We start from the raw sequence: 19168 nt of genomic DNA, 5'->3' as shown, positions 1-19168 counted from the left end.
TTACCCCCTCGTGGGTTTTGTTTTCTGTTTTTGTCCTAATTAAATCATTTAAGTGTCATCTGCTGTCTGCGCCTGGGTTCTCCTTCCATCCTCATGACAGAATGTACCGACCAACAAGGAACCCAGCAGACAGTATGTCCTCACAGCTCAAGCGACAGTCGGAGATCCGAGAACAGTGCTGGTTGTCGGCTCCCACCAACAGTAAGAGGGGCGAGCTTCCTTTCCCTTCCCAGGGTGAGTGGTAGGGATGCAACGATACCGCTTTTTCAAAACCGATCCGATCCGATCCCAAAATTCTGAGTATCGGCCGATACCGATACCAATCCGATACCAGTGCAGTTTTTTTTTAAATCAAGTAAAATTTCTATAACTCTGTGTGTTGAACTGATAATCACTCTTTTGTGTGTTAAACACAATCTACTTAACACAGACAACTTAATTTTAAAGAAAAACAACAAATCCAAAAAATATATGATCATAATCTGTGACAAAAATGCTATAATAAACTAGATTAGTGGATAATTCAGCAGTGCAATTTAGTCTAGAAAAATCATGAGTGCAAAATAATTGTATCAAATCTGAACATTTAGTGAAGAAAATTTAGGGGAACAAATAAGAGACAATAAGTGTAACACTAAATCTGGTAAAAAATTACACATTGCTCTTTGTATTGTTGTAAAATACATTCATGAAAAACAAGATAACAAAAATCAAAAAGATAAATTATTATATATAGAGCCTAGCCTATATAGGCTAGGCTACTATAAAATTGAGACATGTTTTAAATGTATAGCACAGCTGTTTAATGAGGCAGCAACATATGATAGATAGGACAGAACAAGAAAGGCTATTAATAATCTTTCATTGCGCAAAAGTAGTATGATATGATTATGAAGACTCCAATACAGTGCGGCACACAGCGCATATGCGCATCTCGAGCGCAGAATGATGCGCTTGAAGCAACAGAGAGTCACAGCGCGCAGCGCGTCGAGTCCACATTGAAAAGTTCAAAGCACAAAGGAAAGACATATCGATGCGTAGTGTATTATACACAGTTATCTATGCAATCGTTTATTGAGCCTTTTCTTTTAACAGTTTTAAATTTCAGTTACTGTGCGCGTGAAGAACAATTATAGTGCTCTCTGACTCTAGGCTAGTGTTGCGATCTAACAGACGCCCGGTAGAAAGTAACATGATTTAGTTACAGCAATAAAGTCCAGCAATATAAAGTTGTTTTATGCTAAACCATAGACCTTTATCAAGTATAATAATAGTAACATTGAATCATCTTGATCTTGGAGAGTTTCATCGTGTTGCCTGTCGTAACAGAACGCGACGCGCTGTTAAATGCTGAATGGAGAATGACTGACAGCCGCAGCGGAGGGAAAAAGTTTACGTGATCTTGAATTTAATGACTTAATTTTTATCTCACATTATACTATATAATGGCTTCAGAACACTTATAACATAGTGCACGAAAACTTTATGGTACTTGATAATGTTTTTGTGCCTTTTGTGGGGCTTAACGATAACACAATAATACGCACAATATCGGATTTGGATCGGCCTCCTCTGACCGATACCCGATCCGGCAAAAATGGCAGTATCGGAGCCGATACCGATACTGAGTATCGGATCGATGCATCCCTAGTGAGTGGATCCTGAGGAACTACGCCCAACTCTGGGATAATTTCTCCCGAGAGGATCCGCTGGCTTCTTCTTCGGGGTCTCCACCATCTGCCTGTCTGCCAGTGCTCCCGGAGGGGCGTGTTTTAGCCGTTGTCACGCAGGGAAACCAGGAACACTCCACTTCAACTCCCGAGGCGTCATTCGCTCCGGTAGACCTTCGCGGGAAAAGAGGGAGACGGACCTCGTGGGAGTCTCCGTCGGAATCGTCCTTACCGGAGTCTACGCTGCCTGAGTCTGTCCTTCCTTCGCCGGTCACGGTCCCTGCTGCGCTTCCCCAACCGGCCACCGGTTTGGCCATAGCCTCTGCTCCACGGCCAAGGAGAAAGAGGAGGAAGAAAGCAGTCAGCGCAGTCGCCGAGCCCGCTGCAGTCAGCGCAGTCGCTGAGCCCGCTGCAGTCAGCGCAGTCGCCGAGCCCGCTGCAGTCAGCGCAGTCGCCGAGCCCGCTGCAGTCAGCGCAGTCGCCGAGCCCGCTGCAGTCAGCGCAGTCGCCGAGCCCGCTGCAGACAGCGCAGTCGCCGAGCCCGCTGCAGACAGCGCTTCCGAGTCTGATATGTGCGCATCTTCCGAGTCTGATATGAGCGCATCTTCCGAGTCTGTGGATAAGAGCGCTGATTCTGGTTCAGCTTCAGTGATCATTGATCCCTTTGTGGTGGCTCCGCAACCTTTCCCGTTGTTGTCCTTCTCCGTTCCTCAGTCGTCTACCTCTCTCCCTGTCATTTGTCCTGTGCCGCCTCCTGCCCTGTCCCAGTCAAGTTTCCCCAGCGCATCTCCTTGTGCCACCCTGTCCCAGTCTGCTTCCCCCAAGGCGTCTCCTCGTGTGCCTCCACCCAAGTCCGCCCGGAATCCTCGTCCCAAGCCCTCTCCCCGTGGACCTAAGACCCCCAGCACACCCATCCACCCTGGACCTCCCCCCATGAACTCTGTTTTTCCCCCGCCACCTCTACCTTGTTTGTTATTTTTTATTGTTTCATCCGAATCCTGTTATTGTGTTTTCGTGTTTGCCGTTACTGTTATTTGTCATGTTTTGTTGGTTTGTGTCGATGTCTCAGTCTGTCATGTCCCGTGTTTGATGTCCCCTTGAGGAGCGTCTGGTAGCCGCTCCTTAAGGTGGGGGTTCTGTCATGATTCTGCCATCATGTCTTTGATTCCTCTTGTCTTGTGGCAGGATCATGACAGAATCATGTTTTGTGTACAAGCGCATGGCCAATTGTTTGGCCATGCGCTTGTGTTGTCTCGTTACGTTACCCCGCCCCCTTGTTATCCTCGTCCCGTCATTATTGTCTAGTCTGTTTCACCTGTCCTTGTCTAGTCAGCTTCACCTGTCTTTGTCATTAGTGTCTCCCTATTTAATCCCCTTGTGTTTCCTGTCCTGTGTCGGTACATTGTCTAACTTTGCGTGTTAATCCCTGTTAGTATATTGTCTGAAGACCTGTTTAATCAGTATTGTGAGTTCGTTTCTTGTCTAGTCAGAGTCTTTGTTTTTCATCGTGTCTTAGTCTTGTTATACTCTGCTCCAGTCCTGTTTTACCCCCTCGTGGGTTTTGTTTTCTGTTTTTGTCCTAATTAAATCATTTAAGTGTCATCTGCTGTCTGCGCCTGGGTTCTCCTTCCATCCTCATGACAAGTAATACAAATTCAACAAAACTCTTGAAAGTAGGACTTGTTTTATATATTGCATACTGTTACTTATACTTCTGCTGCTATACAGTATATGCACTGTCCAATCCTGGTGCTGGAGGGCCACTGTCCTGTAGAGTTCAGCTCCAACCCCAGTTAAACACACCTGAACCAGCCAATCAAGGTCTTACTAGACATACTAGAAACTTCCAGGCAGACAAAGCCAATAACACTCAAGCATATCTTGAGTGAAAAATTAAATTTTCCTATAATATGTTTAAAATATATAATAAAGAAATTCCTTGTATGACTCTGTATTATGCTAATGTCTTTCTTCAAAATGATTCAATATTGTTTGTTCTGTATTTTATCTAAATTAGGTGTTGTGAACTGGAGTGCATTTTCCAGACAATAGGCAAGAGTTCCGGGTGCCGTACTCGTTGACTCTGTGCTTGCTCTGCAATATACTGCCCAGCTGGGTCTGTAGGTGATAGCAGAAGGAGTCCTGCGTGCATTTTATTCCGAGAAGAAGGTTGAGGGCTATTGCTCGGTTGATTGTTTTTTTCAATGATGGAGGGGTATGCGTGTGCGTGCATGTACGTACGTGTGTGTGTGTACGCAGTGGTTAAAGTGAGATTTGGCAGGTGGGGGAACCCTCAAATTTTGTGTAGGTCCAACAGGGAAAAAATGACTCACCGTGGGACAACATATTGAGTATCGTTTTTATAGCAATACTTTTTGGGACAAAAGTCTCATTGTGGCACCAAGTATCACAATACTTACTTGATATTTTAATGGTTTTATTTTGGTCCATCTACACTGATATGATGACGATTGATGGTTGATGTACGTGATTATCTGTATGTGTGCATCAGTGATGCGCGGGTCAATGTATAAACAACCCGCACCCGACCGACGTTTTCAACTAACCCGCCCACAACTCGGACCGCAAAAAAAGAGAAAGAAAATATTGTACCCGACCCGCTTCCTGACCCGCATTTTTTAAAAGTAGTAAATGCTCATTGCAGCATCATTGGGCCATTAGACGTGTAACACAAATGTGTAAATAGCATTGCAAGAAGTAGGCTAATTGTTTATTGATAAACATGAAGTTGACGTTGCTGACTCGCGATCTTTGCAGTAGTGAATGCACCAGAGAGAAATGGGCTGGGTTTCCCGAAACCTTCTTAACGCTACGTCGTTCTTAAGTTACACCTTAAGCTGTACCTTATCGTTAATACGTGTTTCCCGAAATGTTCTTAGTTAAGTATACCTTCTGTAAGTCATATGTTCGGAAGGTTGGTCTGGAGCACTCTTAGCTATACCTTATCACTGTTGGCAGTTCACTCCGCTAGTGGGCACCACTGCAAAAAGCTTCTTTACATCTTAGTCTATACTCATACTATATCGTATATATACTCATCACTTTCTCATCTCCTTTGTCTGATCGTTGTTTGTGGTCTCCCGGTGTGTGTGTTCCAGTCATCGTCTCGAGTCTTGTGCCTTCCTTGTTCCTGTTTTGTTCCTGTGGATCACGTTGGATTATTCTCTTCACTGGAAACTTCACCACACTGCTGCACTCTCTCCACTAGACCCATCTGACCATCGGGGTCCCTGCGCCACTAACCTGTCTTCTCTGGACTCTTTACCTGATACTTCATATTAATAAATAGTTTCACTTGCATCTTGCTTCCTGTTCTCTTTACCTGACAGAACGATCTGACCTACCATGGAAGCAGCGAGTGGATCTTCAAGTTCACTGGATGAATTCGTGAACAGCAGTCTTCAGAGAATGGACACGCAGGAGAAAAACCTCAACGATACAGCTCGCGCCGTTCAGGCTTTAGTGGCCAACAGCTTCGGATTCCCACTGCGCCACCCGCACCGCCGATTCCCCGACCACCACCAGCGGAACCCTCCCAGTCAGAGCCTCGTCTGCCGGTTCCCGAGCCTTATTCAGGTGAATCTAACTACTGTCGAGCTTTCTTAACCCGATGTGAAATGCACTTCTCTCTTCAACCCAGGACATTCCAGGAAGAGCGAACCAAGGTCGCGTTTGTCCTGACATTGCTGTCTGGGAGGGCGGCGCTTTGGGGAACGGCGGTGTGGGAGAATCAAGACGAATGCTGCTCCTCGTTCCAGAGGCTCTCCGACGAGATGCGGCGGGTTTTTGATCGATCTGCTGCGGGAAGAGAAGCTGCTAGGGTGCTGGCAGATCTTCGGCAAGAAGAGAGATCCGTATCTGACTTTTCGATTGAATTTCGCACCCTAGCAGCAGAGAGCCAATGGAACGAGGAGGCGCAGTGGGACATGTTCCTACATGGGCTGGCTGACCGCGTCCAAAAGGAGATTTACGCCATGGACCTTCCCACCAAGCTCAATGACCTCATTGCTCTGGCCCTGAGAGTAGACGCACGTCTCTCACGTATAGATCAACCTATCCGTCTGTCTGCAGGGTTCGAGGGACAGCGTTTTGGAGGCGGGGGCGCGGTCAGCCCCATTTACGATCCTGAGCCCATGCAGGTGGATCGAGCCCGGCTTTCCTGGGAGGAGAAGGAGAGGCAGAGATCCCTGGGCCTTTGCATGTACTGTGGAGGAGCTGGACATTTTGCTTACAGTTGTCCGTTAAAAGGCCCAGCCCGACAGTAAGTATGAGGCTACTGTCGGGTGGGATCTCAGCCGAGAAGACCTCATCCACATCTACTCTCCTTCCGGTAAGGCTCCGATGGTCAACTCACCTCCACGACTGTCGGGCACTTCTGGACTCAGGGGTGGAAGGTAATTTCATGGACCACAACTTTGCACGCACATTTCAAGTTCCCCTCAGACACCTTTCGCACCCTATTGCAGTACACGCCCTCAGTGGTCAAAGACTCCCCACCATCTCACTGGCAACCGAAGACATCACCCTTATCACATCAGGCAATCATACCGAGACCATCTTTTTTTCATTCTGGACACTCCTCTTGCACCCATCGTCCTTGGTCACCCCTGGCTCACTCGTCACAACCCCAAAGTGGACTGGCAGCTCAAGTCTGTGTCGGCGTGGAGCAGTTATTGTCATAAGTCTTGTCTTGTCTCTGCTTGTCCGTCTGTTTCTGTCCCTGTGTTTCAGGAGGAAGCAGTGGATTTATCTAACGTGCCCACGGAGTACTTGGACTTGAAGGAGGTGTTCAGTAAGTCTCGGGCTGCTTCTCTTCCCCCGCATCATCCCTATGACTGTGCTATAGAGTTACTGCCAGGTACGTCTCCGCCTAAGGGCAAATTATATTCACTCTCTGTACCCGAGAGAGAGGTCATGGAGAAATACATTTCTGATTCTCTAGCAACGGGATTCATCCGCCCTTCCTCTTCTCCAGCGGGGGCGGGATTCTTTTTTGTGGGGAAGAAGGATGGTTCTCTGCGACCTTGTATTGATTACCGGGGGTTGAACAACATCACGGTTAAGAATACTTATCCTTTGCCGTTGATGTCTTCAGCTTTCGAGAGGTTGCAGGGAGCGTCTATCTTCACAAAATTGGATTTACGTAATGCATATCATTTGGTTCGCATCAGGAAGGGGGATGAGTGGAAGACCGTGTTTAACACCCCCAGGGGGCACTTTGAATATTTGGTTATGCCGTTCGGGCTTTCCAACTCCCCAGCGGACTTCCAGGCACTCGTCAATGATGTGTTGAGAGACATGGTAGATCAGTTCATATATGTTTACCTGGATGACATATTGATTTTTTCTTCGTCTCTCCAGGAGCACGTTCAACACGTCAGACGAGTGCTTCAGAGGTTGCTAGAGAATGGGCTTTTTGTCAAGGCGGAGAAATGCGCTTTTCATGCACAGTCTGTTCCTTTCCTAGGGTACATAATTTCGTCTGAGGGAGTACGCATGGATCCTGAGAAGGTTAAGGCTGTGGTGGAGTGGCCAAGTCCAGATTCCCGTAAGGCCCTACAGAGGTTTCTGGGGTTCGCCAACTTCTACCGGTGTTTCATTCGCAATTTCAGCCAACTAGCCGCGCCGCTGACTGCCTTGACCTCCCCCCGAACTGCGTTCAGGTGGTCAGACACAGCTGAGGCTGTATTTGCCAAACTGAAAGGCTGCTTTGTTTCAGCTCCCATCTTGATAGCCCCTGATTCTTCACGTCAGTTTGTGGTGGAGGTCGACGCATCAGAGGTGGGGGTAGGAGCAGTTCTCTCACGGACGACAAGATGCATCCCTGCGCGTTTTTGTCTCGTCGTTTATCGCCTGCCGAATGCAACTATGACATTGGTAACGGAGAGTTGTTGGCAGTGAAGTTAGCGTTGGAAGAATGGCGTCATTGGTTAGAAGGGTCGGGGGTACCTTTTATCGTCTGGACCGATCACAAGAACCTGGAATATATAAGAACCGCCAAAAGACTGAACTCCAGGCAGGCTCGGTGGGCACTTTTTTTCGGATGTTTTGATTTTTCTTCTCGTACCGCCCGGGTTCCAAAAACATCAAACCCGATTCTTTATCGCGTATTTTTGACCATTCCGAACGCCCGTCTACTCCCGAGTGCATTTTACCCGAGACCCTATTTGTCTCCACACTCACATGGGAGGTCGAATCGAAGGTCAAGACGGCCTTAGAAGGGGTAACGGCTCCGCCCGGTTGTCCACCAAATCGTTTATTTGTGCCGGAGGGATTACGGTCAGACGTCATTCAGTGGGGGCATTGTTCCAACGTAGCTTGCCATCCAGGAGTTAATCGCACCAGTTTTATGGTCAAGCAACGATTCTGGTGGCCACTTAAGGCACGCGACATTCACAGTTTTGTTTTGGCTTGCTTTGTATGTGCCACTGGCAAGACTTCCAATCGACCCCCAGATGGGTTACTCCAACCGCTGCCTGTCCCTTCGAGACCCTGGTCCCACATTGCGCTAGATTTTATCACCGCCCTCCCACCCTCTCAAGGGTACACGGTAGTTTTGACCGTGGTGGACCGATTCTCGAAGGCGGCTCATTTTATTCCCTTGCCCAAATTACCCTCAGCCAAGGAGACAGCGGTGATCGTTGTAGATCACGTCTTTCGCTTACATGGCCTCCCGATTGACGTGGTTTCCGACAGAGGACCCCAATTTGTGTCCAAATTTTGGCGAGAGTTTTGCAAATCACTGGGAGCGACCGTTAGTCTGTCCTCAGGGTTTCACCCCCAGAGCAATGGCCAGACCGAGAGAGCCAACCAGGATTTGGAGAGAGTGTTGCGTTGTTTGGCCGCCAGGAATCCTTCCTCTTGGAGCCAACATATCTCTATGGTGGAGTACGCCCACAATGCATTACCAGTGTCATCCACGGGCCTATCTCCGTTTGAATCTAGTTTAGGTTACCAGCCACCAATTTTTCCCAGTCTGGAATCCGAAGTCGCGGTCCCCTCCGCTCACGCGTTCGTCCAGAGGTGTCACCGCACATGGACCAGAGCCCGTGAGACTCTGCTCCAAGTAGGGGCGCGCACCAAGGCTAAGGCCGATCGCCACCGGTCAAGGCCACCCGTATACGTCGCTGGTCAAAAGGTGTGGCTTTCTACTAAGAACATTCCTCTCCGTTCCATCTCTAATAAGTTAGCCCCTAAATTCATTGGCCCGTTCACTATCACCAAGATTATTAGTCCGGTGACAGTCCGCCTCAACCCACCTCTAGCGTACAAGAGAATTCATCCCGCATTTCATGTCTCCAAAATTAAACCCGTTTTTTCGATCGCATCTTAATCCGCCTGCTCCGGTTCCCCCCCGCCACGACTCGTAGATGGGAAGCCTACTTATTCGGTTAACCGTATCCTGGACTCGAGACGGAGGGGACGCGGATTCCAGTACTTGGTGGACTGGGAAGGTTACGGTCCGGAGGAGAGAAGTTGGGTTCCTGCCAGGGACATTCTGGATCACTCCCTTATCGATGATTACAATCGACAGGTAAGGGTGTCTGGGAACGCCAGGCGGCGTTCCTAGGAGGGGGGGTACTGTCACGGTTCATGGATTCATTGACTCTCTCTCGCTATGTGTGTGCGTGTTGAGTGAATGGGCCCGGCTCATCAGCTGGCTCGTTTCCACTGATGAGCCGATCAGCGCCAGCTGTTCTGAATGAGGATGTCCTATATATTGTTTGCTCACTCGTCTTGTCTCTGTCAGATGGTTGTGGAGGTTCTCCTGGGTCTGAGCCTTGTCTCCTGTTCCAGTCCTGCTTCTTCGACGCTTTCCCGAGGATCTTCTTCTCCACGCAGATCTGCATTCCGCCCACTGAGTCCCTGCGTTACCGAGTCTGCCCGAGTGTGTTCCGAGTCTGCCTGAGGATTATCTGCCACTTCCACTCTGAGTTTGTCTGAGAACTGTCAACTATTCATTTCACTGTGCGATCCTTGTGGATGCCGCCTGTCAAATTGAGTCTCTTGTCTTCTCTTTTGACTAATAAATACTTTTTCACTCGCATCTGAATCCCTTGACTATTTTCCAGCGCACCATGACAAGCCCAGTCCGTTTTCTTTCGTTTTGAATTGTTCTGTTTACAAGTAGACATTTCAATATAGATATATTTCTCAGGTCTGTGAAGTAGGCTACCTTATACGCTGAGTTTCGGTTCATTTATGAGACGCGCTCCAGTTCACGCGCCGGCACCTCCGTGTCGTGATTATCTTGTCTGCTATATTTACTTCTTATTTATTAAATCCAGGCAATTGGTTGATGAAACATTGATTAAAAATAAGATTCAATTAGTACAAATCGAAATTCACTTTAAAGAAAGGCTTTGTGTCTTCTGTTTGAGGTCTCTGTTAAAGTTTTAAATCAGTATTTTAGTGCCGCTTCAGAGCGCTCAGGTCCTTACATTGTTTTTTCCTCATAAATGCGAACACGAAAAATAAAATAAAATGAATATTTTATGTTCTGTGGAGAGCCAACCCTTCTTTATCCGGTGGGTAGTATTACTTTTGATTTGCACAGTGTAATTCACAGAATTACAAATAAAATATTTTGCCTCCTAAAAGTTAAATATTTGTTTTGTCACGCATGAATGCGTGTGTAGCCTATTTCCCTCATATAAATATAAAACGCATGTGTAGACTGATATGTTTCTAATGTCTGGACTCCTTTAAGGGGGTATGGATAAACAGACTTTTCAATATCCTATTGGTAGCCTATTAAATGCATTTTCTGAGAATTTATAGGCCTGTTTCAAGTTTTGACTGCAAATGTCACGTCCATAATGCTGGAATTCCCCAATTTTAAATAATCTATCCTCAACTAGTTTTGTTGTGTTGGTCCACGTATTTTATAATGTTAACTTCAAAATTCTAATAATACTTTAAAGATGTGGTAGCATTGGATCTGGACGGGAAGGATAACTCTTGGAGTTGGAAGGGGTGTGTCGCGATTCTTTGGGTTCGTGGATCTGAGTGTCGTGATTTTGGTTTCATATCACATATCGTTACAGCTACATATCTTTCCTCTCTCCGCCTCCATCTCTACCTGCAGACTGAGCTCGTGCGTCATCTTCGTGCCAGTTATTTAGCCAATAAAGTGTAGGCCTATGTATTTCATAGAAAATTGTGTCTAGTAGCTGTTGCATGTCCGATGAATTACACAGCAACTGCCATTTGTGAATGCAATGCTTTTTATTAACAGCTCTACTTGACAACACGATCCCGTGTATACAACTGCCCACGTCTGTGTGTGTGTTCCGTACATGCGCATCACGGGGGGTGGGGGGGGGGGTTTGGGGGGGCAGACGTTTTTAAAGAGCCCAGCACATTTAAAGTAACATGTTAATAATACACAAATTATATTGTACTTCTGTACAGATCATTTATCACAATGATCTACATCCCTTTCCTTTAGCTGAAACTACCAATCGTAGAAAGAGAATAAACATACTTAACAACGATCAATACTGTAGTATGAAATTAACTTAATCAAACATCCAAGAACATGAATGACCCTTGTAACAATGTGTCCTTTGCAGTGAACAACTGTACAAATGCAAATCAACAGATGCAGATCGAAACTCTGCTACAGGAAGGATGTGGCGTTGGTTCCTCCTGTATGTTCTCCCATTGCATTGGATGGTGTATGAGCGAGGCTCCTTGTTCACCTCTTTTACCGTGCCAAGGTGCTCATATCCTTTTGGCGTTTGCATTCTGACAATTTGTCCCTCTGCCAATGGCTGCAGAGGATGACTTGATGTATCGAAGTATCGCTTTTGGGTCATCCTCTTTGCAAGAAGTTGTGCAGTGACTTGCTTGGTACATTTTGGAGCTGGCTCTAACAGTCTAGAGTTAACAGGAATGGCTGACCGTGTCTGTCGTGACAACAGGCGTTGTGCAGGAGAACCCAATGTTGGGTCACGAGGAATGTTTCTCAGATTCAGGAGGTTAAGAAACACGTCCGTGCCATCTCTGTGGGATTTCTTCATCAGCTCTTTCTGCCAGACCATTCGACTGTGGGTACTCTGGACTACTGGTGACATGAATGAAGTCCCACTGTTTGGCAAAGTCTCTGAATTGCTGACACGTGTACTGACTAGCATTATCAGAAATGAGTGTATGAGGTGTGCCGTGCACTGAGAAATGCCTCTTTAGTTTCATGATTACAGCTGATGACGTTATGTTGCGGAGAAAGTCAATCTCATACCAACCCAAGTATGAGTCCACAAGCACCAGATAATTTTGTCCATGCCACTCGAACATATCTGTTGCCACCGTGGACCAAGGCAGGTCTGGAACTGGGTATGGTCTTAATGGTTCTTTTTGTTGGTGCGGCTTTGTGCTGTTGCAGACTGAGCATGAGAGGAGTTCTGCCGTGATGTCAGCCGTCATCGTTGGCCAGAAAATAATACCTCTTGCTCTGTGTTTGGTAGCGTCCAGCCCTGGGTGGCCTCTGTGGACTATTTCGATATATTCTCTCTGCAATGAGCGAGGAATGACTGTTTTGTGGCCTTTCATCACTATTCCGTTTTCCACAGCTAGCTCATCTCTGTAGGGAAAGTACGGACGCACAGTGGGCCACACGCCATGTTCTTTAATTGGCCAACCTTGTTGAATCACAGTGCTTAGATCCTGTAACACATCATCCTCCGCTGTATGCTTTCTGAGTTCCACCAGTCTAGCAGTGGAAATGTAGTTGATAGACATGACCCCGAATGTGTCATTTTCACTGTCTGGTTGGACTTGAGTGTCTGGAGCTCTAGATAGGGTGTCTGCAAGGTACATGAGCTTACTCTTCTTGTACACCAGGGTGATGTCATAGCACTGTAACCTGAGCATCATCCTCTGTAATCGTGCAGGAGCTGTGTGGATTGGTTTTTTCAGAATAGTTACCAGGGGCTGGTGGTCCGTCTCAACGAGTGTAGGTTTCCCATATACATAGTCCCTGAACTTTGTACAGGCAAATACGACGGCTAGCAGCTCCTTCTCTATCTGCGCATACCGTGTCTCTGTGTCTGTGAGTGTGCGAGACGCATACGCAACTGGTTTTCCCTCCTGCATGCATGCAGCACCCAGCCCGAAGCTGGAAGCATCACAGGTTAACGTAACTGGCTTCTTCACGTCGTTATATGATAACACGGGTGGAGTGGACAAACATGACTTGAGGGTGTCAAATGCTTGTTGGTGTTGCTGGTACCAGCACCATACTGTCTCTTTGTGTGTCAGCTTTCTGAGGGGCGCAGCAATGTCGCTGAAGTTTGGGATAAATTTCCCCAGATAATTTACTATTCCGAGGAAGCGCTGTAATGCAAGGACATCCTTCGGGGCTGGCATCTCAGGAATTGCTTTTGTTTTGGAAGGATCTGCTTTTAGGCCTTCTCTTGTAAAGATATGGCCCACATAGCTGACTTGGTCCAGCCGAAATTTGCATTTGACAGGGTTTAGCTTGAGTTTGAACTCACGTGCTCTGTTCAAAACCCTTTTCAGGTTGATGTCATGTTCAGCAGGGTTGCGACCTCCGATGATGATGTCATCAACAATAATCGCACAGGGGTACCCTGAAAAGAGCTGCTCAATTGAGCGCTGGAACACCTCGCTTGCGGAGTTAATGCCAAAGGGCATACGGAGAAATCTATAGCACCCAAATGGAGTGCTAAATGTTGTCATCATGGAGGACTTGTGGTGGAGGCGTACCTGCCAGAAAGAGCTCTTTGCGTCTAGCACGGAAAATACGGTTGCTCCCGACATCCGAGATGCTACTTCCTCTGCGCTGCGCATGGGGTGATGGGGTCTTTTTAAAGCCATGTTAAGATCTTTGGGGTTAATACAAAACCTGATTTCTTGCCTGTCCTTTTTGTGTGTAACCACCATGGACGAAAGCCAATCCGTCGGCTCTGAGACTGCCGTTATGACGCCAAGGCTCTGCATGCGGTCCAGTTCTGCTTTGACACGGCTTTGCATTGCCAGAGGAATGCGATGAGCAGGGCGAACTACTGGCTGCACGCTGGGGTCTACTGTCATAGAATACGTAATTGGAAGTTCTCCGAGCTGGTCAGTAAATAAGTCCTTGTACTCTGTAAGAATATCTCCGGTGCTGCCCTCCATACTGACATGATGCACATCTGGGCTGATTGTAACGATCGCCATGTCAAGGCATGCACGGAATCCCAACAGCGGTTGAACATCTTGATCCACCAAAAAGAATGACAGTGGATAATTTTGCCCATTTAGGCTACATTGCAATGAGACCAAGCCTTTTGTTTCAATTTTAGCTCCACCATAAGCTAGAAGGTTAGGTGTCTCTGAATGTTTCGCTGGCCGTTCGTTGTTGGCAATTTGTTCGAAAGTCTTTTGTGAAATTACGTCACATTTTGCCCCAGTGTCAACTTTCATCTCGATTGGAGTTTTGTTTATGTGTACAGTGACAAATCCCTTCTCCAGCACTGGCATGTAAGGGTTAACAACGTTGACACACTTGTCAAATTTAATGCCATCAACATAAAAGGTGTCATCATGGTCAGGGGGTTTGTATACCTCAAGTTCATGTACCGCTTTCCTGTGATTAAATTTCTTCTGACCAAATTGACTGCATGCTTTGCAACATTTCTTGTAGTGATTCATTTTCTTGCAGTTATGACATTGTTGTCCGATAGCAGGGCATTTTTCTTTCTTTGCTGCATGATTACCTCCGCAATTTCTGCAATTGGTTATAGTTGAATCATGTTGTTCTGTTCTTTGTTTATGTTTTGTGTTTTGGCGCCACCTGCTGGAAAATGGCTGTATTGCATCAACGTTAGTTGCAGTCTGAGGTAGGCTAGCCAACGTCTTATTATTTTCTTCTGTCATTTCATGTATGCGACAAATTGAGATTGCTTTGATCAGAGTTAATTCGCTGTCTCTTAGCAGTACTTTCCTTAAGCTTTCATTGTTGATGCCACACACAATCCGATCACAGATCAGCTCATCTGTCAATTCTCCAAAATGACAACTTTTAGCTTTAATCCTGAGATCACTGATGAAAGCCTCAATAGCCTCACCTTGTTTCTGATTCCTTGAGTGAACAGACGTTCTTAAAGAGCCCAGCACATTTAAAGTAACATGTTAATAATACACAAATTATATTGTACTTCTGTACAGATCATTTATCACAATGATCTACAGTAGCTACTATATAAATTACAAAGATTTAATTGACATCTTTATTTCAAACGACCTGACCGACCGCGACCCGAATATCATTAAAAATATTTTTGGATGACTCGTAACCGCAGGCACCCGCTCATTTTGGATCAACCCGCGCATCACTGGTGTGCATATCTGTTTTACACAATTATTTTTGTTTTGAAATAAAAGTTATCACTGGTATGAGTTTGTTTTTTTGAGTTGGTATGCATAATATGGGATACAGAGATTGACAATGTAGCCTACTGTATGCAGTTGGTTTAACTTCAAACTACTTTATTGGCATAAATGTTTTATCATATATAATGCACAAAAATAAAAAAGAACTATTACAGAGGAATGATTAAAATAAGAAATATATAAGGTGCCATTAATGTTAACAGTAATTTTGTTATTTACACAGTAAAGTGCAACAGAATTAGCCTGGTTAAAACCAGACCATTCTCAGTTGTAACTGAGTTATGGTCTGGCAAAGCTTCATAGACAAATCATTTCCAAAGGGGCGTCACCAACGGACATAGCTCAAATGCCTCTGGGTGCAATTGGATAGACCTAAAAGCAATCAGAGCTGAAGGAGATGACGTATGCAGAGCGACGTTCGTCTGTTATAGAACAACTTAGTTTGAATAAACAAGCAGACACTGATTAGCTACTCGCTCTACGTTTATTTAAAATTAACAACAAGACAACTAGAAGTGAATGTGCTTTCCATTAAATAAATCACACACAGTAAACAAAACATTAACAAAAAAAATGTTTGCAATGAACTTTGCAATTTAGACCCGCAAACTGGGTGCCGGTGCGGTGAGACGTACATGATTCGGTTTGAAGTCGTTCATCCTCGGACGCGCCGCCGCGCGCGCTGTTACAAAAAAAGCCGTGCACACAGCCAAGCGAAATGGGGTCTTGCCAGTCTTGCGCACCGAACGCGTCATTTTTGCCGCGCGCACCTTCGTGCTTGTGGGGACGCGTCAAGTATAAACAAGGCTTTACTCCGTGTCAGCGCGCGCTCTGATCGGTAAAGGGGCACAGACCTCTCCCGAATCATCTCCAGCAGTAGCAGCCTCCGAAGCACCACTAACTCCGCCTCCGTTTCCCTCGTAAGCTGATATTAGTATTTAAACATTCTCTATGATAAAAAATGTTTGTGAAAAAAATATTTTAATAACATGGTTTTGCCGGTTATAGAGTTCTAATGACGGTGTTCAACTATAACCGTCACACCCCTAGTTCAGTCGCTGCTGATTGGTGCCGCGATTTCCACGGATTAGAAATGGGCTTGAATGAGCTCTTTGCCAGACTAACTTGCAGAGTAAATCTAAATTTGCCTGGGTTTTCCCAGGCTACAACAGAATGTGAAAAACTTTCAAAATACTACAGATATTACACAATATATACTCTGTAATTCAAGTTTACCTTAGATCAGGCATAGTTAAAACTATGGATATGCGCTCTACTCCTTTATGCTGCTTTCATTATTACTTTAGAGTTTTTTTAATACTCTTTATTAAAGTATTACCTGTTATCAGCGCGATATGGCCCATGCGTTTTAAACATCGCATTTCCTTTTTACCGTGGCGTCGACGTCATTACTGTGCCACTAACCAATGAGAAGCGTTATGGGTGCCCCAGGTGCACCCCCGCCCCGATCTGCAGGCTGCAGCCAGGTGTACTTGTCACAAATAGTGAAAGTATGTTCTCCTGTCGCCATTTTAAGCAGGAAAAATACGAAATACGATACGGAAAAAACAACAGAGCATCAAAGTGTTTATCAACGTTTAAGAAGGAATTTACGTGTAGTTTTATGATGTTAAAGCTGGAGGATTTCAGATCGTGTATCTTATAAAAGTTTGATCAAGGTGAGTGTTCATGTGTGACTTCTCATATTAATATGAATCTCTGGAGGACATTTTACGTGATTGTTTGATATGAAACCTTTAATAAAGGGGTTCTTTCACTTCAATGTTTCCTTTGTGTTTCTTCAGAAGTTTAGTTTATGTGTAAACATTCATTGGCCAATTCACACAAGCGCCAACAAACTCGTTTTTATTTTATTTTATTTAATCGGATCAGAGTCTGTCGATGTGTGTCGGGGTTTGTTTTCTTTTTCACCCGAACATGTTCAATCAGCGTTTCTCGGTGTCCTTTATTTTTCAAAAAATTCTAAATCCAGGTCGACTTGTTTGTGTGTGTGTGTGTGTGTGTGTGTGTGTGTGAAAAGGCCCAATTAGCTTGAGTTAACGCAGTCACGTGATCCTTTTTCTTCCAAACACTCCAGATGTGTTCAGCTAAATTATGAATGTTATTACAAATATTATTATCATTTAATTTGGTGTGTGAATGTTTCTTCATCAGAGTCAGTGGAGGAGATCAAACTCATCAGATTCTCCTGCATCTTCCCCCCCCCCCATATCATAAAGATCAATGAACACAGTAATCTAAAGTATTAAACTGAATCTGTTCTCTGTTCCAGTTCAGTCCAGCAGAAGAGCTCAAACCCAGAGTCCAGCTGTGTGTCTGTGAAGAGTAACAACTCTATGGATCCGCCAGTAAAGTTTAAGAATGGAGACAAACGGCCTGATCTCAGGTATCATTTCTATAAAAGATGTGCTTATAGTATGACACTTTTGAATTTATTAAATCAATTTATTAAATTAATTAATCAAAGTCAGTTGGTCTAATACTAACAATGACATCAAGTAAATGTAAGCTGAGATTTCTTCTACCTTTATATAATGATTTTTCTAACTGCTGGTTCAGATTTGTTGAGAGCTTCACAGTGTCTGGTTTCACAGCAAGAGTACTGTTACTCATGGTGTTTCCCAAGACAGAAGATTACTGTAAAAGTGCACAACATTTATAAGTCTGGATGCTTTTTATTTTACTTAGTTTTAAAACCAGTTCAGTCCAGCAGAAGAGCTCAAAACCAGAGTCCAGCTGTGTGTCTATGAAGAGTGACCACTCTATGGATCCGCCAGAAAAGTTTAAGAGTGGAGACAAACGGCCTGATCTCAGGTATATCATTTCTAAAAGTTATGTTTATAGTATTTGATTTTTATGAAATTGCTAATATACAAAAGAGAGTCATACGAATTATATTTAAAACAGATTATAGAGAGCATACAAATGCCTTATTTTTTTGCTCTAAATTGTTCAAATTTAAAGAATTGGTCGAATTACGAACACTTATTGTTATGTTTAAAGCAAAAGACAGAGTATTGCCCACAAACCTTCAACACTTGTTTATCCTTAAAATGAAGGAAGAGGAAAGGGACATTTTAGGTATCAAACTGCAAGGACAACAGCAAAACTAATGTGTACTTCAGTGGTTGGAGTGAAAGTTTGGAAATCTTTGCAAAATGAACTAAAGCAATGTAAAAATATATTTCAGTTTAAAAAAAAGATTTAAAGAGAAAACAATGGATTTGTATGAACACTTATAGAAGTTGATGATGATGATTATGATGATGTTTGTGATCATGGTTTGCTTTTGTTTTGGATGAATATTTATAGAAATTGATGATGATGGTTCTGATCATGGTTTGCTTTGGAAATCTGTTTCAGGTTGATGTTTTGGTTTCTAGTCTGTTTCATTAGTTATCATCGTGTATTGACGGGGACTTGATATGGAGTCTTTTGATATGTTGAATTTTTTTTTTTGTTTGTTTTTTTTTTTGTGGAGGGGGGCAGGAAATATAAGATATTCTTCATCCTGCCTCCTTTTCATCATGGTATTATAAATTACATAAATGTAATTTAGTAAGTCAATGGAAAATATCCATGAATGAAATAAACATAAACACACAATATACAGCAGTGTAATGAGTTATAATCCTGTAAGATTCATTCTATTAATGATTATCATTGTGCTCTTGTGTAAAGCTCCATGTATTGTATTGTTAATACATTCACACACTGTAAACGCTGTTGGTCTGTTACTCAGTTAATGACACAATTACATCAATATCAGTGTGTCTGATTCTTTACCCTCTTCATTCTGATTTAAGGTCAAATCTTCCATCCAGACCAGTTAAAAACAAAACTGTGTTCATGCCTGTGATTCAACCACAAGACTTTAATGAAAGCATGTATCCTGGTTTCAGGTAAAATGCAGGACTTTTTGCTGTTGTTGTTTAATTTTAGGTGCTGCAATTCACATCACTCATCACTCAAACACACGATTAATTATTAAAAAATTTCAGAAACCTAATGATGAACTCGAGCTGCGTGAAAACGCTGTGGGAACGCCCTGCGTTAGT

At 44.4% G+C, this 19168-nt stretch overlaps 2 protein-coding genes across 12 annotated transcripts in view; one reads left to right on the top strand and one right to left on the bottom strand.

The window, feature by feature from the left end:
• Nucleotides 1–11675: 11675 nt before the first annotated feature.
• LOC130085709 (uncharacterized protein K02A2.6-like) lies at nucleotides 11676–13874 on the bottom strand. The gene has a single exon (XM_056251622.1). The coding sequence runs from the start codon at nucleotides 13872–13874 to the stop codon at nucleotides 11676–11678; it is 2199 nt and encodes a 732-aa protein (XP_056107597.1).
• A 3492-nt stretch (nucleotides 13875–17366) lies between these two features.
• LOC130085719 (NACHT, LRR and PYD domains-containing protein 12-like) overlaps nucleotides 17367–19168 on the top strand; it is a 61499-nt gene continuing 59697 nt past the window's right edge. For 8 of the 11 annotated variants that reach the window (XM_056251644.1, XM_056251643.1, XM_056251642.1 and 5 more), the window contains exons 1-3: nucleotides 17367–17496; nucleotides 17799–17924; nucleotides 18917–19012. In XM_056251644.1, the coding sequence (XP_056107619.1) occupies nucleotides 17447–17496; nucleotides 17799–17924; nucleotides 18917–19012 (272 nt within the window). In that variant the 5' untranslated portion in view covers nucleotides 17367–17446. The remainder of the gene's footprint in view (nucleotides 17497–17798; nucleotides 17925–18916; nucleotides 19013–19168) is intronic. The other 3 variants (XM_056251635.1, XM_056251637.1, XM_056251636.1) reach the window with 3 other exon arrangements.

This window comes from Rhinichthys klamathensis, unplaced genomic scaffold (genome assembly GCF_029890125.1).
Source record: "Rhinichthys klamathensis goyatoka isolate OS25496 unplaced genomic scaffold, OSU_Roscu_1.1 h1tg000087l_1, whole genome shotgun sequence".
NCBI classification, from domain to species: domain Eukaryota; kingdom Metazoa; phylum Chordata; class Actinopteri; order Cypriniformes; family Leuciscidae; genus Rhinichthys; species Rhinichthys klamathensis.
This window is presented reverse-complemented; position numbering and strand designations above follow the sequence as displayed.

What these genes read in the sequence shown, in the direction of transcription:
- LOC130085709 (XM_056251622.1), bottom strand. Translation starts at nt 13,874, where the DNA reads ATGGCGATCGTTACAATCAGCCCAGATGTGCATCATGTCAGTATGGAG.